The sequence below is a fragment of the Melospiza georgiana genome, chromosome 1 (assembly GCF_028018845.1).
Source record: "Melospiza georgiana isolate bMelGeo1 chromosome 1, bMelGeo1.pri, whole genome shotgun sequence".
Classification (NCBI taxonomy): Eukaryota; Metazoa; Chordata; class Aves; order Passeriformes; family Passerellidae; genus Melospiza; species Melospiza georgiana.
The window spans coordinates 88,326,778-88,354,595 of record NC_080430.1 but is presented as its reverse complement, the minus strand read 5'-3'; the positions used below and the strand labels follow the sequence as shown (position 1 = coordinate 88,354,595).

The window sequence follows — 27,818 nt, the reverse complement described above, 5'->3', positions numbered from 1 at the left end:
GCACTTCCTTCACCTCGGTGGCTGTGCTCCCCTCAGCCCATCCTGGGTGCGTTTGACCTTCATTCACACAAAGGCACACCATTAACGCCTGCTCCAATTCATATTCTCTTATTCAGAATAAATACACAGACTAAAATAGTGTGATGCTTAAAGAAACATCTGTAATTTTCCCAGCTTTTATGAAGAGAAGGGGTAAGGGCTTTAAACTGAAAGAGATCATAGTTATACACTAAGAAAAATTCTTCACTGTGAGGGTAGTGAGGCACTGAAACAGGTTGCCCAGAGAGGTTGTGAATGATCCATTCCTGGAAGTTTTCAGGGCCAGGTTCGATGGGGATTTGAGTAAACTGGTCTAGTGGAAGTAAACCCAATAGCAGAGGAGTTGGAACTATGTGATCTTTAAGGTTCCTTCCTACCCAAACCATTCTATTGTGTGATTTTATGACATCCCACTATTTTTTTAATTAATATTAAATTTTCTGAAATCTCTGCAACAATGTTATTTCAGTATTTCACATGCTCCCATATTTACGTAAAAGAATGGCTCTGCTGCATCCAACATCTTAGTGAACCTTTCCCACATCTGCACTGCAGAAAGCCAACCAAGAGCTCCAGCACTGAGTGCATAAGCAGGAAGAGCCACCTCTGTCTCAGAAGCATGCAGGGCTGGCTAAACATTGGAAAGAGCTTTAACAGCTACAGCAAGAGCTTTGGAAATATGAGTGCTTACATAACCCAGACAAAATTGGGGCTTGAGGTGCCAAACAAGCAAGGGGAAAGACATTAGAGGGTAAAACATTTGAAGCTCCCTAATCCTAGGATTTGCGAATGCCTTACAGAACATAGAAACAACCCAAATTCTTTCTAGTCTCTCTTTTGTCCAAAACTGACATTTGAGGCCAGTTACTTCAGTCCAAAAACAGGTGACAAATCTATTTAGTAATTCAGTTCCTTTTTACTCATAGTTCCCGAAGGCAGGAATGATCAAAAGAATGAGATCCTTCTGTGTCACCTATGGCAAGAACTTCCAATCACTCTTATTTTCCATCAGAACTTCAAAGCGGCATCTTTAAAGATGGAAAATTAGAAATTCAAATGACCTACAGAATATCAAACAAAACTTTGTAAATGAGTGTAATCTTCCTTTACCAGAAGGAAGAAAGAATTCATATGTGCTAGGGCCCTGAAAGCTGCTTGATGGATCACAATGAACAGGTGCCAATTCCCACACTTGCTTTTCAGAGATGCAGCATCTGCCCAAGTCACAGGGTGTGCACAGCACAGGGAGGATCACAAAGCTGCGAGGCAACAGTTAAATACAGTGTGCACAAAGCATGTGAATAACCCACATTCTAGAATAAATACATACACAGTTAAATACAGTGTGCACAAAGCATGTGAATAGCCCACATTCTAGGTATTGAATACTGTGAACACCTAGGCATTTTATATCATTAGGGATTTAACTATTAAACAATCTGTGTTTCTGTGGGCTGGTTTACCGATAGAACAAATAAGAATGCATGAGATGCCATATCTATATTTTAAGCAATATTTATAAGTTTTATATTAAAACAACGCCAGATTGCATTTTAATATTCAGCCACTTTTGCTCAAATCTTCAAAGTGGGATGCTTAAATAAGGCAAATGAACTGTTGCTAAGGGCTTTGCTAGCTCAGGACTGAAGCTGTGAAGGGAATTAGATTGAGTTGAAAACCCCGATAAGCTTAGATGCAAGATGCTCCAAAACCATCAGTTAAACAACAGTCATTTTATTCTGAATGTTCCTTTAATTTCTTTTCCTCCACAGAATGTGTAATGTTAGGAATGGCAGAGAAATACATGCATTTACTATTCTGAAAATGAAATTTTTTAAAACTTTGCAAACATACTGGGTAATGATTACATGTTCTGCACACTGTTACATATGTGGTGTGTATCTGTCATTTATCTGTGGTGAGACTTCTGACGTGAAGAGAAAGACGGTCATTAAAAAGAAATTCATCTGGCCTACCAACAAAACACAGGGATGAGCAAATAGTGATTAGTGGATGGTCAACAAGGGAAAAAAAAGAGGCTCATGCCTGGAAATTACAATGTACACCATCAATCATGGTCCAGAAGAAGGGGGAAATACAAAAAAAAAACATCTGTGCACAGAAGTATGCAAGTCATAGAACAAATCCAAGCCTACAGCAGGTCAAAGTGGCACTCAGGTGAATACATGCAGTTCTGATGGGAGCTTTGAAAGAATATGTTTGGGGTAGAAATCAGCCCTTTGTTAAGTCACTCCTAATGAACTACCGATGTAGCTGCATTTCTCTTGCACCAATTGCCACATCAGACAGACATTGTTTGAATAAACCCGAGGCTGCAGTGTTTGGAACAAGACGTGAGATGCTACAGGGTTTTTTTTGGGTATTCCCCTCTCCTCCTTTTGGTCTATCAATGACAATCTTGAAGAGATGAGGAAGTGATTTTCTGCCTCCCATAAAGTAGTCTAAAATGACTTTTTTTTGTTTTTGTTTTATGACAGGATAAATGAAAGACCATTCACAGATCTCCAGGACAACACACAAAGTGAGAGGAATCTCATTGTGCTTTTTCCCCCTACAACCAGGCCAATCCCCCAGTGTATCCCACAAGAACTATTCATTGTGTAAAAATCACATGTAATTATTGAGCTAGAAAGGAGGACAGGGTAGGACTTGGAGATTATAGGACATAAAAGGATTAAACTTTACCCTCAGGTGACTTCTGAGCTGGTGTCCTTGCACCTTTGTCAGGGGCCCAACCACAGGCCTATTAGGTGTTACACAGTTTTAAATGCCTTTCTATTTGGCTTTTTCAGATATTGCTGAAACAAAAGGGTTTGGTTTCAATTAAAGTTTTAGTTTTTTCCCTTGCAAAACACAAACCAAAAAAATTTCACTGGAAATTTGCCATCAGCCTGTGTCCAGACTAGGAATTATGCTTCGCTTGTAAAGATTTACACTCAGATTTAATTTTCTTTCTCTCTTTAAATAGCGCAATTTCATTGTATCATCTGTTGATTCTTTTATTAACCATTCCCAAACACTGGGACCTTTTAAGACTCTAGGAAAATAAACACTATCAGTACCTCTAGCCCTGTCTTCTCTGAATAAAGATTGTGATTGAATTATCTTAAATAAGGTATAAAACACTTAGCTTGAGAGAAACCACAGTAACATGAGAACCAATTTCTGGTTAGACTCATGCTTGTGTGTAACATGCTATCAAACATGATAAGGAACAGACCTCTTTATTCTCTTTTTGTCTTCTACAAACATGAACCTTATTTATGTCTAGCCTCAGTTTTCTAGCATTTTCCTGTTCTGGATCATAGAGCAAGATGGTCTAGTAAAGTCTTTTCCTTTCATTAGATAGCAAAATCTCTGTTTGGTACATGCTAAACTAGCTTTATGCAAAAGCAACAGCAACAATATATTATGATTTGAATAATGTCATTCTAACAAAACTTAGCATCTGGAAACATACTGCCTGACTAGGCCATTTTTTGGTAGTTCCAGCAAATCCATGACCCTAAAGTCTGTAACTCACAGTCAGACCTGATGGGTCTTTAGGAATAGTCATATGTCTATTAAATAAAATGCATGCTTCTGATCAGCAGAATAAATTAAAGATTGAACACTACCCTGATGATATGTTCAGCAATAGATGCAATAATGACATTTCATATTTTGGTAACAGTAAGGTAAGTAGATAATAAACAACAAGATTTGAAGCCATGCAGCATCAGAATTCTGTATTAGAAATGAGTTTGCAAATTTAAACGGATCACAAGAATGGGTTTTGTGCGCCTGCATAGGGGAAATATGATTAAGGCCATTTGGCATGTCTTTTTTTTTTTTTTTTTATGACTGAGGAGTTACATGCAGAGCTTTCCCACCAGCCCCCTAAACTGATGCATGATTTTAGCCTTGAACTGTGCTGTCCTCAGCAGACGGTCATTGGGCTGAACCTCTGGCAACCGGAAAGGTTTGAGAGATTGGCAGTTTCAGCAACTTCTTTTCCTTGGGCAGGGCCAAGTTGATATTTCCTTAACTGTGTTACAAAAAAAATGGGAGAGGAAAAGAGTTTTTATGAACTTAATTGCAGATAGGACTTTATCTTCACTGCCTACTCTGAAATCCCTTTCATATCACACTCCTTTAGCATTTGTTATACTGCTGAATGACATCTCTGTTTGACAAAACATGTGATAAAATACAAAGTCATCTTACTCAAGACAAAAGGTAATTAATTTTAAAGAAAGAAGGGATTCAATAACCTATTACTAAGGTATCTCATGCAAAGCATGTAAGCATCTGAAAGTCATCTACAATTAATCAAGTAATGCAACAGTTCTGTGATGCATGCTGTGTTTGATCACATTTTATGTCCAGAAAAGCTGAAGTACTGTACATTTAAAAGGCAAACAGAAGATCTAACATTGCATCTTATTTCTTCTTTTAAGCCTCCAAGTAAATATTTGACTAATGTGTGTTTTCAGAAATATTTTAAATTCTGAATTAAGTATTTAGATTTAAGATCAAATTACTATTGAATAATTTTCTTGAGTGACTAGAAATTATGTAGAAGGAAGTTCACTTGCTCCACATCAATTTTCCATAGCAAACTATTTTCTTCCACGACCCACTCTCTATCATTTGATTTATATAGCTGGTGACCAGAAATTTCCTCATGACAGCAGCAGAGAGGACTTCACAATCTTCATTATGTTTGATATGGGAACTGGGCACAAAACAGAATATTAAAACTCCAGTATCTTCAGGATGTTAACTCTCCTCCTGGCCAAAGCAGAGTGGCTCAAGTAGAGCTCAGAGGTCACCCTGTCCCTGATTGTGAAAGCCATCACCAATTAAATGAATGAATTACGGTCAAAGTCAGAGGAAAACAGAAATAACAGAACTATTACGGTAACTTCTCTTGGAGCCTCTTGAAAAATTAAACCCACTGAAACACACAACAGCCATGAGGAGCACAGCACTGTCACCCTTGTTTCCTTAGGCAGCTCTGCTGTCCCTCTCACTGCCTGCTTCTGGACTCTCTCCTGTAACCATGGGATCTATCTGCCCACTGCTCTGTCACACTTGGCAGTAATGGAGTTATGTTACAACTCAAGTTGAAAAAGGCATTACAAAAGACCCCAAGCTGGTAATCACGTAAGAGAAAAGGAAGTTTCCTGTCATTTTGAAAGGGACACAGCTAGAAACTTGGTTCTCCGTCCTCAGCCTTACACCAGCCGTGCTGCAGGCTGCAGGCTATTTGCACAAAAGACAGAAGGCATGGAACACACAGCAGGACTGAGCCTCCAAGAGCATGTGGGATGGCAAGGAAGAAGCAAGAAAGAAGGAAAACAAAGATAACAAATTGCTTCATTAGTTCTACTGCTTATGAAACAACTTGCTAGAATTAGTGGCCTTGGAAATGTCCTGTTTAAATAATATCAAGGTTGAGTTCAAGGACCCTAGGGGAAAAAACTATTTGAGTTTGCAAGTACAGTGGAAAATGACTCTATTATTATTCTGTGGTTTTCTGCACGTGAAATTTGTTCTTTCAACAGTTTCATTAAAATGTACTCATATTAAATACCCAAAATTTGCCTGTGTTTAAATAACTTCGCCTGAAAACAACTGTAAGTTGAATTATATGGTTAGCAGTCCTTTCCTGACACTGTACAATCTTACAGACAACATTTCAACAGCAAAAACACAAAATCATAACAACCTATGAATAAAGTATATGGAAATGGTTGAAGATAGTACATCAACAAAGATTCCAAATTATAAAATATTACCTATTGCAATATCTTTCTTAAGCAATTCATTGTTAACATGTTATTCTTTTTAAGCATCTTAAAAAGCAAATGCTAGTGGTTTGAACTACTGAAATGATAAAACTGTTGAAAGAACAAATAGCACATATCAAACCATGGGACAAACCCACCACAAGTAATTCTTCTTGAAAGAATATATAATAAAGCAAAACTAGAGAAAGGATATATATACATATATATATATATATATATATATATATATATATACACACATATACACACACACACACATATATATATATTCCATTTATTACTATAATGATACAAGCAATATTGTTTCACTGTACATAAAGACTGCAGATTTTTCTCTATTCCCAAACTTCTGAGTATTATCAGGCATAAAAAGTAATTCAGAAGCAGAGGTTTGACTGCAAAACCAGACACTTATTTACCTTTGGATAACTTGCCAAATAAAGTTAATAAATAATATACTTTTCCCCCAAAGAGCAGGGGGCCATGTGAACATAACAGAAATGATCATATTTCTCCAGCAATCATCTGTTTGTCTGTCCTAAATCTGGAAGAGGCTGCTATCCTCAAATCCAGTTCTCATTATCAGTCTAGTCCAGATGCTTTTTTTGTAAATCAAAAAAACTTCATGTTGAAAACAAAAATGTAACAGACTAGACATTTCCAGCTTCCCACATCATGGGAAGGGAGTGGCAGAATACTTCATGGAGCCATTTATAAACCTGATTTATGGAGACACAGGTCTCTGCATATCAGCTAAGACACTGCTTAATTACACAGCCCTAGCAGTGTCACACTATTCTAACTCCCTCCTTTGCCAGAAGAGGACAAGGATGGAGTTATTCTCAATTTTGGTTTTCATAAGTGCTAGCAAGCATGCAACTTCTGCATACAGGTCTACAACTGTAAGGATATAATATATTATTGTAGGCTTCTCTCAACAGGGATCTTCTATTAAAGTGATAACTATTTTTGAAGAGTTACAAAGCTCAGTGTTCAAAGACATGATGTAATTCCACTCTTTCAAGCTACCTCCTTCCTCTGACTTTTATCAATCAAACTCATTCTATCCACCCCCAATTTTACAGCAAATCAAACAAACATACAAATTGAAAATATGTATGGTTGGTTTTGAATCCCAGAAAGGTGAAAGAGCTGGAAAAAGACTCCTCAGACTCCTGCTTTGATAAGAGAAATGGAATTGTTTCCATACAGCACTTCTGGTGATGTGGCAAAGGCTTAACAATACAGGCTTAACTCTAATCACACTCATGTTCAACTGTGCTCCAAAGGTCTGCAGGTGAGATGAACTTAACTTCAGCTTCACTAACCTCCATGTCTGGATCCCAATTTAGTTTGACTAGAAGCAAATGTCTTTGTTACAGTTCATAAAAAAGATCTGGCTTCTACAGTTTTCCTCAAAGTATAAAGCAAACATATGTGGGTACCACTACAGCAGGAAAAAGAGGAGGAAGTTTGGGTGATTCACTTAAGGGTTGAGCTGGAAGGGCCCTCTCTGGAGATCATCTTGTCCAGCTCTCTGCAAAACCACCTACACTTAGTTGTCCAGGATGGTGTCTAATTTATTAAACGTTGTTAAAAATTAACAGATATAAAAACCATGAATTAAAAAAATAGTGATTCTTAAATATAAACTTTAAACAATTTTTTTTTCAAAGTATGGCACTTGAAACTTATTTTCTGCCTCTCTCTCACACACTCATACCAGCTCCCAAACACACATATACTGAAAGAGACAAAAAATCCCTAACACTTATTTTCACCAGATCACAGAGATTACCTAATTTCACTATAACAAAGCAATTCCACGTAAGTTAAGATTCAAGTGCCTATACATATACCGAAAATGCAGTTCTCAGTTCATCTATCATGTGAAGACAAGACTTTTTATGCAATGATACCACATAGTTCTCTGGACAGCAGGTATGGTCTGGCATTACAGTAAAAATCTGTGATACTGTATATTAATTGAATTACATTTTCTCAAGCATTTAAGAGAATACTGAGTGGTTTTCTCAGGAATGAGCACTGACTCAGGTTTTGTGTCTCAGGTCCTCAGCAGCACCACAGTAACGCTCACTTTGGGTCTAGTTTGACAGCAGACAGAAAGGGATAGAAACATGTTTTCTATACAGCAGAATTGGAACATGGAAATGAAAAGTATTCAAGGCTTGGAAACTCATGGTCAGAACTGATAGGTCCAGCAGGGCTTCTGAACTAACCCATCGGCATGTGTAGTCTCCCTGCAGCCTACTTTTGTGGAAATCTGGATGTGCAGCTCAAAGACAAGACTGGACTAGGTTCTCATCTCCCAAGTGAGGTTAAAAGAGCCTCCGAAGTCCAACAGAGCATCATCTGAAATCACCTGAGATGTGACCACAAACACCAAACAGCAATGTAATAGCTGAAGTCAAGTATGTGCCTGTATATTCCGAAGAGGCTGTAGCTGCCAAGCTATAGGTTTGCAGCAGCAGTGACAAGGGATCAGATTCCAGAGTCTGTGTTTCTCTTCATCTGACCCTTAGTGCACTGTTCTGGACCTAAAGACTTTTGACTAAGCATATTTGACTAAGCTACTGCACAGTGAGATGTGCCTTCACTTGTGGAATTGTTTCACACATATTTCAGTTTTTGTTTCATCAGAATGAAACCGATTTCAGATGCAGTATTTAAGAATTATTCAGCTTCTAGGACTTGAATAGTTTTTAGCCAAGTAATTGCCAGGGTCATTCAAAGAGCTGAACCCACAGAAGCATGAGATCATAATCAGCAGTGATTTGACTTGCATCATAGATCAATTTTGAGCTGTTGTTTCAGTTCTTTGGGAGCAGTACAGAGGGACAGAAAGGAGACTGTGGGGCAGGGGTTGGGCAGGGGAATCCAACAAAAAAACCCCAACCCTTTCTTCTTCCTGAACTAACCACAAGAGATTACTTCCACTTTCTTCTGAAGTCAAGAGTAACTGCAGACGAAATCAGTAAATACAGTGATGCATTAATGATGGGCAGCAGTTAACAAAAGCAGTAAACTGCTCCAGAACATTATCCTTTGTATCCAAGAAAGCTCAACTGAAATGCACTGCGGTAGCTGTGTAATGCCTGATGGGAATAGTTCCGACAGATTTAGACAAAAGCGAATATAATTGAGATTTGACCCTTTCAATGCAGTGGAGTACAGGTTTTGAGGAGGTGACTTTATTGACAGCACTAAAATCACACCAAACTCTTACTTTTGGTGCAATTTTGCTTGGTTTTAGCAAGTTTTTCATGGTAGGCTCTCATATGGAGCAACCGTGTGAATGGCATGAAAGACATTACCACAGTAAGCATGGAAACACCAGAAAAAAATTTGGGTTTTTCTGGTGGTATTTCCATCCCCCCCTGACACAAGTTAGTACATAAGCACATTTCCTTCTGTAAGAGCAAAATGTCTTGCAATATTTGAAAGAATTATTTAAAATTTCCACATAGGGATTTAGTTGTACAGTTCTTGAATGTTCTTCTTATTATTATTAATAATAATAGCAAAATAATAATAACATCAGTTTTGCCAATGCTACCAGGCAAATTAAGTGCCTTGATAGACCGTCACCTGCTTTAACCAGGAAAGTAAGATCTCAGAACCTGGAAAGGACTGGACTTCAGCCTTGCTGCCAGAGATCTCTCTTTACTGCCTCTGAGTAGTACAGCAGATCAGCCTAAATGCATAATACCAAACTAAAAATCCCTGCAAGCTGGAAGTCCTACTCCTCCTCCCTAATTACTGAGTCATGTTTTTTTAACCCATATATTCACAGCACAATTCACAGGAGAAACAGTGCTACTCTAGCTCAGCATAACCAGCTACAACTCATGCTCTGAAAGCAGGTCTTTTATTGCAGCCTTGACATTTCCCTTCAATCTCCTAGACAGCTTCCCACAAGTGGGTATTGCCAGAGCCTTTCATTTCTGCCTGTTTAGGATAGCAGGATGAAGGCTAAAAGGCTTTGTAAGCTATGGAGATGAACAAAATTAACCAAGGGAGAGGCAATAGGCTGCTATAGAATCACAAATAAATGCTTCACATTTGCAGCTCAAAAGAATGCTCCATGTTCTGGGCCCCCTAGAAGAACAAACATGTAAAACAACTGCTTTTAAAAACAGAGACATCTAGCAGCTGTAGCTTAACTATTTTGCAATACATCTTTCCCTGATGAGGATGTGCTTGCTGGCCTCCTCAGAATCTGTGCTCTGCCAGTATTCCTCAGCAGGCAGCTGGGTAATTCCTCCCCAGCACCTTGGACTGAATGCAGACAAAACCATAGAATTCCATGATAACTAATTCCATCACTCTGATGAAAGTAGATGTGTTAGAAACACATGGAGTTAAAGAGAAAAACTCCAGATTACAAAAAATACCCCAAAACTGAGGATGCATTTCATTAGACATGCAGAGAGATTCATTAGCTGTATGAAGCTACAAATATCCAAAATTAAAGGATATAAATTGCCTGAGGGAAGGGCAGCACAACTCAGTTTTTATCAATAACCCATGCTACGTGTTAGATAGAATAAGTCTTTTAAAGCACATAGTCCTGCTCAACATTGTATTCTTCCAGAGGCATTTTGCTCCAGTCCTGCCCTCACACTCTTTATTCATATCCATCTGTGCCTGCTAGGTGGTGCTGTGGGATGGTTTTTCTAAGGCAGAAAAGGCAAGTTGCTTCTTTCCTTCCCCTCACTGATATTTTTTTTTTCCTTCTGCACGAGAACAGCTGCAGTGTTTTCTGTATCTTGGCTGTACAGGATGTGTCCTGTCAGGTCTCTTGTCAAGCACGTGGTGGCCACCACTGAGGATGCTGCTTCTCCAGAGCAGTCAGGGAAAATGAGTGTATCAGCTTTCATCTGCATGTATCCATGCAGGAAAGCTGGAGTCTTAGATGGAGGTAGGAGGTTTTAATATCTAGTCTAAAATTTTCAAAATTTTCATTACCCTTTGTTTCAAAAGACACAGGATATTTAAACAAACTATTTCCATTTACAAAGAAGGATTTAAAATTAATTCAGATACACAAATCAAAAGCATGATTTCAAAGAAAAGGGAAAGACTAAAACTTCCCAGAGGCCCAACGAGTGAAATGTCTCCCTTTCTCCCCCTCAGACTGCAACTTACTTGTATGATGAAAAGCAAGCTACTGCAAAAACTTTGGAAGACACCCTTTGAAAAGGGTGGTAACAAGAAGGATGCTGGTTTAGGCTTCATTTTTTTTCTGTAACTAACTAATAACTCAAGTGGCAGGATGCCAGCAGTGCTATAACATCCACAGTGTCATAAATGGTGCAGACTGGGACTGAACTAGTCAGATCTGTAGGTAAAGCAAGTCTGGTCCATCTGTTCCACATAACTTCGCATCAATTTAGCCAAAGATGACGAATAATCCTAACCCACCCTTCTGAGCAGGAGGGAAATGAAACAAAACAACCTCCAAGATGAGTAACTGTAGTACTACATCAAATGATGACATCAGGAAAATCTTGTGCTTGATTTTCAGATCCTGTCCCATGGCCCAATGCCTTGGGACACCCTCGGAGCCTTTGCTGTTGCTCTACAAAAGACAGCCTAGCAAATGGCAATGTGTCTTTAACATAGCTTTCAATTTCTGTGTAGTGAATAGAAATTTTTTGTCTGATGCTCTGCTGTGAATGATCTTCCACTGCCAGAAGCTGAACCTGGGCATCCACATTGCATCCCTTCATCAGAAGGGGATGACAAAGAACAAGAAGGAAAAATTTTGCAGACCAGTGACAAAAGTTGAAGTATATCCTGATTCTAAGGAATTTTGCCTCAAATCTCTCTATTTGATCCAGCTATTATGGACATCCATCTGAGCAGTTCAGATCTGGAAACAAACCTACTTTCAGGTGGTGTAACATGTCTTTCCCCCTGCAGCCATGCACAGTTTTTACTGCAAAAGGCTCTAGAGTTCCTGAGTGCCTGGAAGGGTGGCCCTAGAAACACCTAATGTGAAGAGTGTGTATTTGTGGAAGCTTGACTGCAGATGAGAAAGGGAAAAAGAAAAAATTACCTAGACAGAAAACACTGCAAACCTCACAGAGTCACAGTGACACAAACGAGCAAAAATTATGAAGTGAAATTCTATCCTCTCTACTTAATAAAAGGAGTAAAACATTTCACTATATTTAATAGACACATATATTTAATATAGTTTTAATATATTTAGTATCCTCAGGAAAACACAGTGAACTAAAACACAGTCCCCAGGGATTAACAGTTTTGATGTGACTCCATACATTAATTGCTGTGTAGTCTCTTCTCCCACTTTACTCTTTCTTTGCTATAAGAAAGCCTGTGTCATAGGAAAAGCTTAATTGGGGAAGCAGAAGCAGTCAAACTCTAAGTTAGAGAAGTGTTACATTTCTCTCCAAAAACATAACAATAAGATACTTAGACAACCACACTGACATTTAAAGTGCAATGGAGAAAAAGGGCTTCAGAGAGGTTGCTTTAATTTTATTACTGAGCTAAAGAAGGAAGCAGTTACACACTGCTGGAAATGAAAAAGGCAAAGCATACATTTACTACAGTTGTGTGTCTTCTTATTAGAAGAGGAAATTCAAAAATAAAAGGGACCAATCTACAAAAATTCCATGCTGGCTGAGGTATTACGAGTATGTTTTATATTGAATATCACATTCTTGTTTTTTATTAATGCAGTCTTCAAAAAGGGAAAACAGTGAAGAGATAGAGGGGGGCAAACCAGGAAGCATCTGAACTCCTTGTTCAATTGCTGTGATCAAAGAGGGTCAGAATATGGGAAGAGAGTACACAGCAGGCCCAGATGAGGCTCATTTCAGTGTATCATGGGAGTCAGCTAGAAAACCTGCTGGTATGCTGGAAATTATTCTGAAAAGTCTTTATATGGTATCAACTACTCTTAGAGAACTGTGGAGAGAAAAAAAAAAAAAAAAAAAAGGAACCTACCAAAGAACCTTCCTTTTGATCTTGATCTTATGAAAAGTAATTGAGGTCCATGCATCTTACCAGGCCTTTTTCTTCCTAAGGGCAAGTTGTGTAACTGAGGAGACCAACATAAAATCTGTGAGGTAGCCATGAGTCTTGGGTAATACCCTGGTGAGGGTCTGAGCTGCTCGCACCTCAGAGGTTCCTTGGGGTGCACTACATGCTGAATACTAAACCATCATGTGTGTTTTGGTAGTTTCCACTTTTGATACAGCCTATTTTTTCTGTTATCCAAGTATTTTCAGCTAGTAGCCTTTGCTTTAAAAACAGCTATTCTAAATGAAAGAATGACAAACATTTTTTGAGTGATGCCAAAAGAGCATATATGGTAACAATTAGCATCAGGTTCAACTTTTACCTACGTATCTGTCTTCACATATAATCTGTCCTTCTACTTCCTTGTGTTCTTCCACCAGGCCTCTAAAATCCAAATACCAATTTTCCAGATGAGGGACCAAGGCAAAAAGGGATTTGAAAACTGGTTCAAGAATGTGCCTGGCAGCTGGATTCAGCCTAGGTCTCCCAATGTAAAAACTCTCTCCCTATCTGGGCCATTCTTCCAGGCTAAGCTTCAAGCCAAACACTGGTATATTAACTGCTGTGTTGGCTGAACTGTCTCAGATCTGGTTTACATGACACTGCAAAAAATGTTGGATACCACCTTTCCTGCAGGCAGAATTCCACTACTGCACTATATATATGGGAATGAGGACAGATACTGATTTAAGAAGAAAATTACGATGAATTTAAGAGGAAAAATAAAAAGTAATAGCAATAATAATATTATTATTAATAATTATATAGTAATGGTATAGTAATTCGGTTTCTGTTCAAAAAGAGGAACATTCAGGAAAATAACAGAGAGGAGATTAAGCAGAACAATTCTGCAGAAAAAGAGGGGTCCTATACATATCATAGCAGCAGCTGCAGAGTACACAGCAGATTTAAGTCATATTTTTGGAGAAGTAAGAGATCCTTGCATAGACAAACAGTTGAAGAGACTTTGTGTGGAATTTCTGCTACTTCCATGCAAACTCTCCTTGCATTTCTTCAAAATCCTGTAAAAGGATCCATACCAATTGTGCAGTTCTCAAATATCTTTAATAACAATTCAATAAGCATCAAAATAGAGATGAGAGAAAGAAGTAACTTGGTAATGAAGTTACAAAGTTTACTACAAACAGTTTGAGAAATTAAGTGATTAACAAAAACATCCTACCCACATCCTCTGAATCAATTGAACTCTGCTTGTACCAGAATAAATATCATAGCGCATTGAGATAAATATGTAAACTGAGCCCAAAGTTCTGTTAAAATAAGGATGGAATACCTGCATCCTTCCAATCTGATGGAATAAGTAACAATTACCATAATGCCCTTTCTTTAACAGTCAAAAAACCCCAGAATGTTAACACCTACTCAAAAATGCAAAGGTTGGCCGCCTCCTTTCTTCTATAGGAGTGCAGGAGTCTTCTCAGCACCACCACTGCAACCCTCCACCCCCATACGCTGCCTTCTACTGGCAGAATAACCATAAAGCTCTGCCAGAAATTCAAGACACTTAACTAAGTCTCAGGAGATCTGGATGCCAGGTTTGTTTCTTACACTGGTCTCACCATACAGTTCCGATAAGGCACTGGTACTTTGTGGAAACATGTACATTCACTATGGTGCATTTTCACAGAACCACAGGATATTCTGAATTGGAAGGGACCCAACAGGATCATGAAGTCCATCTCTTAAATGAATGGCCCATTCAAGGATGGAATCCACAGCCTTGGTGCTATTTTAGAACTGTGCTGCACCAACTGAGCCAATCTCATTTGGGCATTTTCTTATGTTTCATAGTGATCTATCTCCTGTACCACACATGCCACTGACATGGCCCAGTCAGTGAAGGCAAGAAGGAGTGACTGAGCACAGAGGGTATTTGCCAGCATTACAGGACGTTTTGTGAATAATTATTTTAACTATTAGATAGATTAAGAAAACTGTATCACTTGACCTTCACTAAAGGTCTGAGCTAACACATTTGAGTTTGGTGACATTTCAATGACTGTGCACCAGAAGATGTTTCCCTGCTGCTCCAGTTAAACTTTCTAATAGCCTACTTTCTAATGTCTTCTGCCAAGCACCACAGCCACTGTCATAGAAGATACATCACTAAAACACCTAAGAGCAACAACACCAGAAAATGGGAAACTCTGGAAACTGAAGCATTATGCACCAGAGTTCATGAAACAGTGTTCCCAGAAAAGGTGCAGACACAGCTACTTATTTTAATTTTAAAACACTCCTGAAAATGCAGCTTATTAATCTCCTGAGTTAGGATTATTGATATTTCTACCCTGAAAAATGATAACACAGCTGTCCCAAAAAGTTTGTCATAATGACCACAATGTGCTTTATACTGGCCAAGTTGATTTCTGCATTTAGATATGCATAAAAGTCTCATGTGTATACTGTACCATAGCCTGGATTATAACTACCATCTTTTTATCCTTCAAGAAACTCTCTTATATTTCTTCATTCTGCTTCACCTGACAACTTATTTTCTATTTCTTTTGGTTAGGCAATTAATTTTATTGTCAAAGACATTTGCTACTGGTGGCTTCAAGCATGCTGGAATAAGTAGGCTCCATCTTCTTTAGTCTCAGTCCCCAATACAGACAAACTTTCCAACTGCTCCTTCTCCTTTCACTGCAGTGCTGGACATAATGCTTGTTAGAAAACACTAGGAGCTAATATCAGATATAGATGTTATTATAATAGTAATCCATTATCGAATAAATATATATATTAATAGCTAGGGTGTGAAGCACAGCATTTTGCTCACACACGTGACACTCAACTACTCTAGTGAGGGAGACCAAGGCAATCCTAAAAGCTAGTACTGACTTTAGGGTTGCTTTTCAGTTTTTACCCCACCTAATTCTAGTATAACTCTTGCTTTTTATCTCTCTTCTTGCATTTCCTTCACAACCAGAAATCTGTACATCTGCATAGATGCATGGTATTTTCTGGGAATAGTTGGACATATTTCACTCATCTCTAACCCGACACTTTTCTTAAACAGTTTTGAACAGATGAGACTGAGTGAAAAGTTGTGCCTGAGCATTGGCCACATTGCTGGCAGTTAATCATTACATTTTCTCATTCCCCACTTCAAACGAGTTGAAATCAGATCTCTGATATCTTGTGAGGGAACTGTGTGTTTTCTAGTATCTCCTTAATCTACAAGAGGTCCTTTTGACCACAGAAAAATGTGTATTCATCCCTTCAAAATACTTGTAAGGGAATGCAACAGATGGAGCTACAGGAATAGTTAGTGCTGCAGGACTCAACTACTTTTATGTCTGATGGAAGGACTTTGAAATCTACCTACAAATATGTCTGGTAAAGAGCAGCAGCACTCACAGCAATCTGTCTGCTGAGTTGGAGAGACCAAAGCAAGTGCTTAACACAGTCTGTGCTGGCTAGTGTATCCTATTCCAAGTTTATTGCAACATCCTGATCCTTATCTTCAAAGCACTAATTAAATACAATTCAAAATAAACTCAGTTCATGCAACAGTGCTGATCCAGTTTCTGAGTGAAAGAGGAAGAAAGCTCTCTGATGGCCTGGGTGAGCATAGGCTCAAGACCTCAAGAAGTAGGAAATAGGGAAGTTCCAGTCAAGCCAGGATTTCATTTCTGCCTCCCGTAGCCATTTTCATAACAACAGTTCAATGGCCAAATGCACAGTAGATTAACTATAAGAGGCAGCTGCTGAGATGGATGTTCAGGGTTTCAGTAAACTCAAAGCAGTTGCACCTGCTCACCAACATCTCTAGTGCAGGGCAGCCCATGGGTGAGACTGCAATAATTTTAGGCTTTGAGAGGAGATCTCAGTTTTGCTCTGAACACTTTTAGGAAGCAAAGGAACCAGAAAGCCTGTAAGAATGATACCCAGCTAACATTTCTACTTGGTCTAGGCCTGAAAACAGAAAAAAACTAGAGGCTTGCCAGAGTTGTGGCTAGAGGTAAGAGAGCAATGATGCAATCGAAATAGCCTGTGCTTAAATTATATGGAGGATCTCATTTGTCAGGAGCTGCAGGAAGGTTTGTTAACCATCAGGGCAGCAGACTGGGAAAAAAACATGTAAAACTGATCAGAGTAGGTTTCCAAGCCTGCGATTTTTCCTGGATTCTTAATTCTTTTAGCTAGCCAGAGTTCCTAGATCACCTTCCGAACACGTTGAGAATAAAGCATAGGACAGTTCTACAGCACAGTCCCTTACAAAAATCAGGCATATGAATAGACCATCTATACACACAACTATTTTTCAAAATATATGGCCATAAAATTCAATGAGATCCAAATACTTCATATTTCCAAGATTGTCAACAAGAGGGCAAACCATCCAGGTTGGCAGTGATTTCATTCAACATGCTTTGGGGTTAGGTTGTGCTATTCATACCTGTTAAGACCCTGCTATTTATTCATACCTGTTAAGACCCTTAGAATTGTAACCTTCTCCATTACTACAAACCAATTTTTGATATTTATTTGGAGATCCACTTTAAAATCCTGTTGCATAAGATTGGGTGAGAAATTTCTTGAGAAAAAGATCAAGTTACGGAATTCTCAAGTTTGTTTCTGTCTTCAGTGTAGCACATGTATAAGTGACTTGTGAAATGGACACTAATTTAGTCAAGCTTTTTGACTGAGTATCTACCTCTACATACCTTAAATGATTCATTTGTGTAAAAAAAAAAAATAGGGTTTTTTGTGAGTATTACTTCTCTCAAAATTCTCATGAAATGACTACCAACCACAGGCATGCTTTAACCTGCCTGTGGCACCATGCAGAAAAAGCAGCCCCAAAGGGACTTGTTTGAAGTCAGATTGATAGGGCCCTGAGAAACCTGGTCTAGTGGAAGGTGTCCCTGCACGTGGCAGGGAGAGCCTGGAATTAAATTATCCTTACTAACCCTCCCAATGCAAACCAATTCTATGGTTCTATGATTCTGTAACTTTCCTTTTGCGATCAACAAGTTTACCCACTAAAACGACATTGTTCTATCTGAATGTGTTGGGTTTTGTTTTTCCTTTTGCTTTGAAATAGGTTTTTTTTGCTTATTTCTGAGAGAAGGATATTTTTAAATATTCAGAAATCATTTCTTCAATACCAAAGCAAGCAAAAGGTTCACACAAGGCACTTTAACTTGATCGTTAAAGTTTGTAGTTAACTTTGCAATCTCAGACTCAGACAGAAGCAAAGTAGGAAAAAAAATTAAAACAATATGTGAGATAGGAATCTTTAATCAACCTCGTTGTATCAGCCTGGGCCCAGCATTCCACCCTGTCTTCTGAGGTTACCCAGCACCACTTTGAAAATGGATTATTTTCCACTGAAAACAATGCCAAAAAGGGGCTTTAGCTCCCCTGGGGGAAATTAGAACAGCCTGGATCATCAAATGGGAAAAAATAATCATTATCAGAAGCAGTAAAAAACAGGGGGAAAGAAAAGGTGAAACTAACCTCAGATTTTGGACCACTTTATGCCTTAGAAGTGGCTTTGAAAACCAAGATGGATTGGCAAAAGCTTGTGAGTTTGTGATGCAAAGAAATGTTTGCTTCTCTAGATAAAGAGATATAGAGAAGATACAGAGAAGCTGCTATGCTTTTTTCAAGATGTTTGGTCCAGAAATGTACTTTTGTAAACAGTCAATAGCTAGTCCTGGAGGACTGAAAGCACTGATACACTAAAAGTATTGTACACCTTCTCTTACTAGGTTAGAGGAATTACCAACACATATGAAAGATTTTATGTGTGTGTGTACATATATAACACCTTATATATGCCTATAGACCAGAAATACATTCTATGGACTTAATAGGGCTTAATATATGCACATGTCTTTAACTTGGTGTTCCTTCTTTTGGATAAGAGAACTTTTCCAAGAGCTATTACCATTTACCTGCCAGCGATCCACCAAAGAGCTCCAGTGCCAGCTGCCAGCATAAAAAAAGTCCATTTACAACCAGCCTAGATATATTTGCAATACAACACAAAACCAAATCCAATTGCAGGAGTAGTAAGGCATAGGTGGCAGAAGCACTGAGAAGGTGGTGAAATATCATCTCCCAGGTACCGTGAAGTTGAAACATGAGTGCTACAGCACGTGGCCAGTTCAAGCACCATCCTTGACAGGTTAGTTCCAAAAAAAAAACGCCAAAAATTAAGGAGCAATTCTAAAAGCACTGTTAACTACCATTCAATTAACTTCTAGTTTTGTCTTCTAAGAACCAAACTCTCTTGCACAAATGTCCCATGCTAGCACCAAATGCTAAAAGAAAACTTGGTTGACACCAATATTTCCTATTTACATAATTTGTAGCTTATATAAGATGGTTAGAGCCTTGGCCTGCTGTAGCCCTCTTTTACATGCCTGCAGCAGCTCACTGCTGACCTCAGTTATGTATTAAAGCTATCTGGAAGCCAACAACATGTAACCATACACCCATAATTGAGTACATACTTGAATGCTTTGTCAAACAGGGAACCACTGATAAATTGCTGCCCATATAACTAATGATGAAATAATAGTAATGTTCATTTACATTGGGATTATGCTGCCAATATTTTATGCCAAGGATGTATGAGCCACTGATGATTGGAAAGCAGTCTACAGGCAGCCTGTGAAAGCCCACTGCCACACCATGGCATGGTCATTTATGGTTGGACACAACTTACAAAGAACCAGCAGTGGGCCTAAAAGTCTGGGATGTGCCAGTAATGCTCTTACCTCCACATAATATCACTAAACAATGGTACAGCTACCATCACACTTCCAACCTAGTGCCTATATAATACCAATCTGCAACAAAAGGCTCTTTCTTTGTGTGCCATAGCAAACAAGTCGTCTAAGATTAAGTTTCTTCCTGCTTTTCAGTTCTTCACCCTGACACAGCTGGTGCCTCTCAACTGGTACAATGACAACAGTGCCAGTGCAGTCACACCACTGGAATTCCAACTGCCTCCCTAATAAGTTTATTGAGAGCCAACTTAGATAACAGCACTAAAATGACCAACAACTTCTGATAACCCATCAATGTAAGCATTCATTGATGCTCAGCGGGGTAAAACTGCAGTAGAATTAGCAATAGTAAGGAATACAATGGCAGAAATCTGAAGAGGCTTTCAGTAAATTGCTTAGAGTCCTTCTTTGACACTAATTTAAACTTTTATTTCCCGCATTTTCTCTCCATCTTTATACAGAAGTATTGCTGGGTGTGTAAAGTGATCTTGGAGCTGGGTACCAAAATCAGAGCTGTTGCAGTACTAAGCATGCCAGCCCCCAAGGTGCTCTGCTGAGCCTGTGTGATGCAACAATCCAGTGCTCAAAGTGAGCAAGGGTGACAGAGCCAGCAGCCCCTTGCAAACAGAGCAGAGTAAGCAGCAGTGAAGGGGCAAAACCACTATAGATTTTGATAAAACAATAAAAAATATCTGTGGAACAGATTCAACAACCTCCACTGCTAAGTATATTAAACCCAGTCAGAGCTCTTGAGAAGGCAAGAAACCATGTGTCACAGCTGTGGCAGCTGAATAACTATACTCCTCCTGCATCCTATTAGAGGGATTTGTCCCAAGACTTAATTGGCAGTTTCACTATTCCTTTTTTGCTCAGCAATGTTAACGTATTTTTCATCATCTTTGCCGTGGAAAAGGCACCAGCATAGCTGGGCTGCAACTCAGACTGTAGGTGCATTGCAAATTCCAGGGCTTCATTTTTCACAGAAAGTCAAAACCACCTTTAAGTGAGTAAAGCAGCTGTCCCACCACACTGACAGTAAGCCTGCCATACCTTTGGTTAACTTCTGGCACACAGACAGGGACTTAGATCTCCTCCAAGACAGTTGAAGAATAATGAAAAAGCAACTTTGATGCTACCTGAAACCAAACTATTCAAAGCACATTGCCTGCATTCCTCAGCTGCAGGCACTGAGCCAGGACATGGAGATAATCATTCACGCTGGCAATGGGGGAGGGAGAAAGGAGCTTAAGGACCCAAGAGCTGAAGTACTCAGAGCAAGAAAATCTAGAAAGAATTTAATCTGCAAGGTAGCAATACAGTCATGTTTCTCACCCATTCCACTCCCATTATCTGCTTTAGAGAATTAAAATGGTCACGGACATGCAGTATTTTTGTTTCTTTTTTGCTTCTTTATCTCTTCCATAGAAAATGTAGATCTATATATGAAGCAAATAGTTTCTCTCTCACCTCACACTGCTTTTTACACTGTGGCAACATCCCCTGTTTCAGAAGGACAAATGGCTCAGAGTAATGCCTAGACAGCCCTGGAACATTTTACACTGGGGGAAAAGTTTCTCCTTATCTTTTCCCAGTCATGAAGCCTGCCCTTTAAGCCTGAGATTTGATAACTATAATGAACTTACTTTTACTTATCTACCAATATAGGTATGTCGACCCAATATAAATCAGTTCTTTCAATACTGCAGCATCTGTTCTTCGACTTGACAGTCTGCTGCAGCAGTGAAGTTTGCACTTTGTTGAAAAAATTCTAGTTAAAAAAGGACTCCTGGGACATTGAGCTCTTCCTCCTTGTGTTATGAGAGCTATCAGAGGAAAAGGGGAGAGCAGCAGCCTCTCCATGTCACTACAGTACACAACAGCAACTTTGTGTGACTCAGACACTTGAAACATTCCTGGAAATTTCTTAGTAACTATAACTATGGATTCAATTCCACCAACTACAGCAACTTTTGAGTTGTAAACAACTAGCATACTCTATTCCAGCTACTGTGTCATACATATCTATCTATGTACAGATCTGCATGGTAAGAGCAGCAGGAGCCCCTGGCAGGCCTTAATAAGCTTCCTAAAGCTCATTAAGAGCCAACAGGCTGGAGCAGGGTACATTTGTGGGTTTACCTATCCCATGGCCCCTCAGAACAGCATGTCAGTAGAATCTGGGTTCTGCTTGCTTTTCAAATTCCAGCAAAGCTGGCCTTAAAGGTAGACTGTGCACTATATAAATCTCTATTCCACTGGAAAAGATCTACCCAAGCTACATATATTCCAGCTTTCAATTTTTTGTCTCAGTATGTGGGAACCAGAAAGAATACCCTGCAGGCAGGTACATGACTTTGCCTTCAAGGTCTCTCCACGCAAAAGAAGACTTGACATTAGGATACATTTCTTTGCTAAGAGGGTGGACAAACACTTAGGTGGAAAAGGCTTACTGGAGAGGTGGGCAAAGTCTCAAACCTGTCAGTGTTTCAGAAGTATTTGGACAACGACCTTCATAAAGTGAAGCTGTCGGGCATTTGGTCTAGATGATAGTTGTAGGTAACTTCCAGTTGAACTTGTGTATTCTACTTTAAGAGGGGGTCACTCTGAACTGTCCTCTCCTGGTGCTCAGCAGAGGTGAGCAGCGTAGAATGGTGAATAGAGTGGTTCAAAAGAATGCCTTGGGAACTCCAACTACAAAACCAAAAAACTGACCATTTCTCCATGGTCAAATGCAATGGCAGCGCAGACAGTAATGAGGGCATCTTTGACTTTAAGAGCAGCATATGTGCTGACAAAAGAGTATAAAAACAGTAGAAGAGAAGTATCAGCTCAATGTGACCTGGTTTCCACAAAGAATAATATGGAATGTTTTAGAGCCTAACACAAAGTCTATTTATACCCTAAAAGCATTAAAAAAATGCACTAAAAGACCACCAAAGCCATATAAAATTGGAATATTTGAGAGTCTTACCTTTGAGCCAATAAGCGTGTACAGCCATTGGATGGTTTCATTATGATTTATCACTCCATTCATGCCATCGACGTAAAGCATTATCTGGCCCAAGGCTGTTGCAAAGGAAAGAGAGAAAATATAATTAGAGCTGGTGAAGACTTTTTATAATTCTAAGCATTGCTGACAATTTTCTCTGAGCAGGGTTTACCAGAGGTCTATTGGGCAAGATTGTGCTGGATTAAATCCTGGGGAAACTTCACAAACTTTACTGACTTATTCTGAAAATATAACTGTGAATTTCATCCAGAGACAAGCCCAAACACTTGTTCTTTCCTAGAAGATGGTGTATTTTATGCTCCCCAAATCTGCAAACAGTACTTTACACATGGCTTACTGTCACAATGGTTCCTTCAGCTACAGTGCTTTTTATATTATGAGACAAGACTTTCACCATTTGTTTCAGCACCATATATAATGTTTGGAATTAGTATATTTGGATTGACAGTTTCAGTGAATTCCAGTGATATGAAATTAAAGCTGGACAATTAACATCAATAAGGACATCAACTATTCACTACTGCACAGTGCTCTCTTGAAAAGGATTGTTACATTTTACTGAGAAAATACAGAAAAAGCAAAGCATGGTTATAGCAAAGAAGTGTCTTTATTAATTTATCCTAAAGCTTTTTACAACAGCATTAAAAATATACTAGTAAAATATTTCATAACAGTAATTTCATAGTTTGCAATTGTGATAATATGAGACTTTCAAGAGACAACAGCTATTAAATCTTTTCTGACTGATAAGGACAGACATTTTTTGTAAGGATTATGAAAAGTGAATTAGTACAATTCATCTATCATCTTCAAAAGTTTCCACTGTTAGATCTTCTGCTTTATAGCAGGAGATCAAAGCACAGTGGGATGAAAAAGAAATCGCTGATGTAACACCTTTTAGCACAGCCTGTTGGCATAACAACTCAATTATTTAACGAACAGCCTGATGAGCCCCTAGAACACTGCTTTATGGGGGGGAAAAAAGGAAAAAAAAGGGTGAGGATAATTATCACACTATTAATCTTCCAAACACATTCTGAATGTTTGCTAACCTTTGCACAGGTTGTGTGCAGTGCAGCGTCATTTACCTTGAGGGCAGATTTTCAAAGACATGTATGCTAGGCAAGCACTTCGGTACCCCTATAGCCAAATAGCTAACAGTCATTCTTGCACCATCTCCTCCTTTTCCCTTTGGTCTAGTTGGTCAATTTATAGTTAAAAACCTGAGGTACTATTTTTACATTCTTTATCTCATCTGTCACAAAAAGCTAGAAGGAAAGCCACACTCAGTGAATGCCACACAATCAATGAAGACTGAGAAAAAGCTGGCAAGAGAGCTCTGACACAGAGATAACACGTCTCCTAGGCAAGCATTGCCACTGGAGTATGCCAGGCACTCTCTGCTCCTCCCGTCCAGGAAACAATCACTCAGCACCCTCTGAAGACATGCCTCTCAGGTGAATAAAATCAGGTGGGAGGGACACAGGCCCAAGTGTTATGGCAAAATAGAAGATGTAAGTCAGCAGTAAAAAGAGATATGAATTACACTACCTGAATAAATGGCTGCTTTGAAGCATTTCATTGCAGGTAGAGGAAATGCTACTATCCCAGCAGCAATCAGAGAAAGTTCTTAATTCTTGTTTTTACTTCCCTTCAATGCTGGAAAGATTTGGCACTGGATCAGGATGAGATCCAGTCATGATAAGGTCAACAAATCCATTTTTTTCCCCTTGCAAATTCTTTGGTTGGGGGTGAAGTGCTTTAATTTGAATTTAAAGCAAATGTGAAACAAATTTAAGTCTTAGAGCATGCTTTCCAAATTAATATAGAAATCAAAGACAACAAAAATTTTGCTTTAAAAAACATGTACACAACACAAAATTACTCCACTGCTTATACTTAAGACTAATTAGACAGGAAGGCTAAGTGAGATCTGGCATGCATTTGTTTTTAGCCTGTTAGATGTGACTCTTTATAACAGCAATATGTTAAGGCAAATTAGTAGACCTTAGAAAGAAGCCAAAAAAATGTTTTAGGGATTCTTTAAAACACAAGAAAAAAACCACTCTCATTGCTGCTTGAATAAGTGGCCAATAAGTTTCACAGGGCAAGGAATGATAAACAATGCTATCAAACAACCAAGATGTAAACACTTATGTGTCCACATCCAAGTCACATCTCCAGGAGTTATCTGCCACACATGAAGCTCTCAGCTGCTGCCAAACCTTGGTGTGGATCTTCATACTGCTATTTCCTGTCTTCAGGGGTCAGAAAAATGAGACAAGATAGGTATGGTTGAGGAAAAATCTGTTTTCATTAAGAGATAGAGTAAGATAAGGAGAATTTGTACTTTGTACAAAGCTGAAGCCCCATAAATTCTTAGGAAAAGAAGGCCAGAAGAAGATCTGAAAGGAGGAGAATGATGGTTTTCATACCCCATCAAGTTTCTGTGCTGAGCAAGAACAGGTATTTCCTTTACCATAACCACACCACACCGCCAAAATGGAAGACACCACCAAAAACACCAGTGTAGGAGCAGGCTGGAAGTCCTTGGGCCCTTCCAGGCCTTGGGTCTGGCTGAGTAAGACACAGCAGTTTGGCACTAAAAGGAGACTGACAGAGGACATTTTACATTCTTTGAAGCTTTTCTACCCAACTGCTATCTCACCTCCCACCCACAGCCATACTCTGTTGAAATGGCTGTGGCTGAAGCGCAAGCTCCACGCATCCAGCACACTCACACATCCACCACCAACATCCAGAGCCCCAACAAGGGTGGGCAGCCTCATCTGCAAGGCAGTTTGGAAGGCCAATCTACGCCAAAATAATTTAGGTTCACATTTGTCTGTGCCTTTAACCAAACTTTTTTTTTTTCTTCTTTACCAAAAAATGAGGAGGCTATTTAATCCATTTAATCCCATCCCTCAGCTAACTGGAATTCTTTTTGGAAGTATATCAACAACCTACTTGTATTAGGAAAGTTTACTATTGTGCAACAAGGGGCTGGGAGAGGGGAGTTTAAATACGAAGCAGACCTAATTTGGAATTTCTTTGTTCTCACTACCCTTGTCAAACCCTTAATCTTATGTGAAAGTAGTCTGTGACTTTACCCATAGCTATTTTCAAGTGGAAAATTGATGGATTTCTTAGGAAAGGCTTAGGCTAGGAAAGGAGAGACCAGCCAGAAAGCTCAGAGATTTCTGTGAAATAACAGGTTTAAGAAAGCCTCTAAAAACTTGCCAATATTGGCACTGATACTCTCCTGGGATACAAAGTTTATAGGACCAAAGAGGAAAAGCTCTAGCACAAAACATCATCACAATGAACATCACTTAAACCTAAAGTCTCTTTATTCCACCCAGACTGGAAAAAGTTTCAAAGCTGCTCCTTGCCCAGGCATGCACCTGCTTCTCTAGTCTTCTCTGCTTCTATTTTACCACAAGACTGACTTAGAGAAAACAAAATCACTGAGTGAGCAGAAAACCTATTTTCTTACAATTTCCCATGAGTCAAACCCCTTCTCATCATGTCAAAAATTATGGCAGGGATGCCTTTTCTGATTGCATTTGTTTCCACCAGAATAAGCAAAATGTACAGCGTGAAGCAGGCCAAAGACAGATTTTGTCACTGCAGGTTTCACTCCCAAGAAAGCTTTGGGCCCAAGTTCTTCAGTTCATACCCAGTAGCTGTAGTGCATGACATGTGCTGCAACATGCAGCTACGTGCCTCTACAACTACAGGCAGGTGTGCACAACAGACAATGGTGATGAAGCTAATGGGGAAGAAGAACCAGCTGCTAAAACTCATATTTTCATTGCTAGCTAAACTCTTACCATCATCAGTGAGAAGTCAAGGGTCTGTGTGATTGCATTAATTACATTTGAAAACTGACTGCTAGTTTCGGTATGCTATCCTGGGCACCAAAAAGGCTTACTCCATCAAAGCAAACCTTGTGATGAAGAAAAACCCCATGTCAAGTGAGGGACCCCATAAAGGAGATAATGCAGTTACCTAATATACTGCTATAGAGCTACTAGTATACTACTACTAGATGGTAATTCTGAAGAAAACAACCATATTCCAAACTTCTTTCTTGGTGTTTCCTCATTAGAGAGAGGCAAGATCCCAGCTACCAAGTGGCACCATCTTGAACACAAAATCGCCAACTCAGCTCAGCCTCCATACGCTGGATGTCAGAAGCTGCTACTTTTGCTTGTAGCACATTCCCACCATGCTTGCATGCCCACCCTCCAAACAGAGCTTATTATCTCTATAAAATCCAAGAATATTTCATTTCCCTGATGATAAATCATTATTAAATACAACTTCTATACCATCCAGCTACTTGAAAATTAGTAAAATCACAGCAGAGCTCCTTCTTCTAAGAGGTGACATCAGATAAAACAGATGACTTGGACTCTCCACTGCTTCTGAAAAGGATCTTACAAAGCAACACTGTGGCAAACCTCATGATTCACACTCAGTCCACATCACTAGAACCACTTAAAATTTGTGTGTTTGGGGTTGGTTTTGGTTTTTTTTCTTTTATTTGTATGGGTTGGTTTAAGCTTCAGTGAAAAATCTGCTATTTATAGAGCTATTCTCATTTCTTTACTATTGTTGACTCTATATGTAATGTCACCCAGAAGCTATAAACAATCTTGTTCCTGGCCACAAGTGCATGAATATTTTGTTTCTTATCAAATATTTTAAAATCCCAAATCTTTTAAGTTTGCATTTTTGCCCTCTCTTCATTTGTTCTTTCTATTATAACACACATCATGGTTGAAACAGGCTAAGGAATTAATTTTCAGAACTCCCATATTAACCACAGGCTGAACTTCTATTACACAAGAACTGAACTATCCCAGAAAAATCACATCGAAAAACTAATGCTATGAACCAAAGCTGCAAAACCAGTTCTGAACAGAGGTCAATGCATTAAATTGCTATTATACTTCAGAAGTTCTTATGCTGGTCAACGCTACTTTCAACTCAAACTTTTTGTCTTACGCTCTTTGAGAACTTCTGCAAGCCAGTTTCAGACCTAAAGCATTACTCAAAGTTCAAATCTTTTGCAGAGACAGTGAGTTCCAAATCAAACTCCATCTT

The 27,818-nt window shown here is 39.0% G+C and overlaps 1 protein-coding gene across 3 annotated transcripts in view; it reads right to left on the bottom strand.

The window, feature by feature from the left end:
* Positions 1 to 27,818, bottom strand: part of FHOD3 (formin homology 2 domain containing 3) — a 372,998-nt gene that overhangs the window by 127,349 nt on the left and 217,831 nt on the right. For all 3 annotated transcript variants that reach the window (XM_058026115.1, XM_058026125.1, XM_058026134.1), the window contains exon 6: positions 22,668 to 22,762. In XM_058026115.1, coding sequence (XP_057882098.1) covers positions 22,668 to 22,762 — 95 coding nt within the window. The remainder of the gene's footprint in view (positions 1 to 22,667; positions 22,763 to 27,818) is intronic.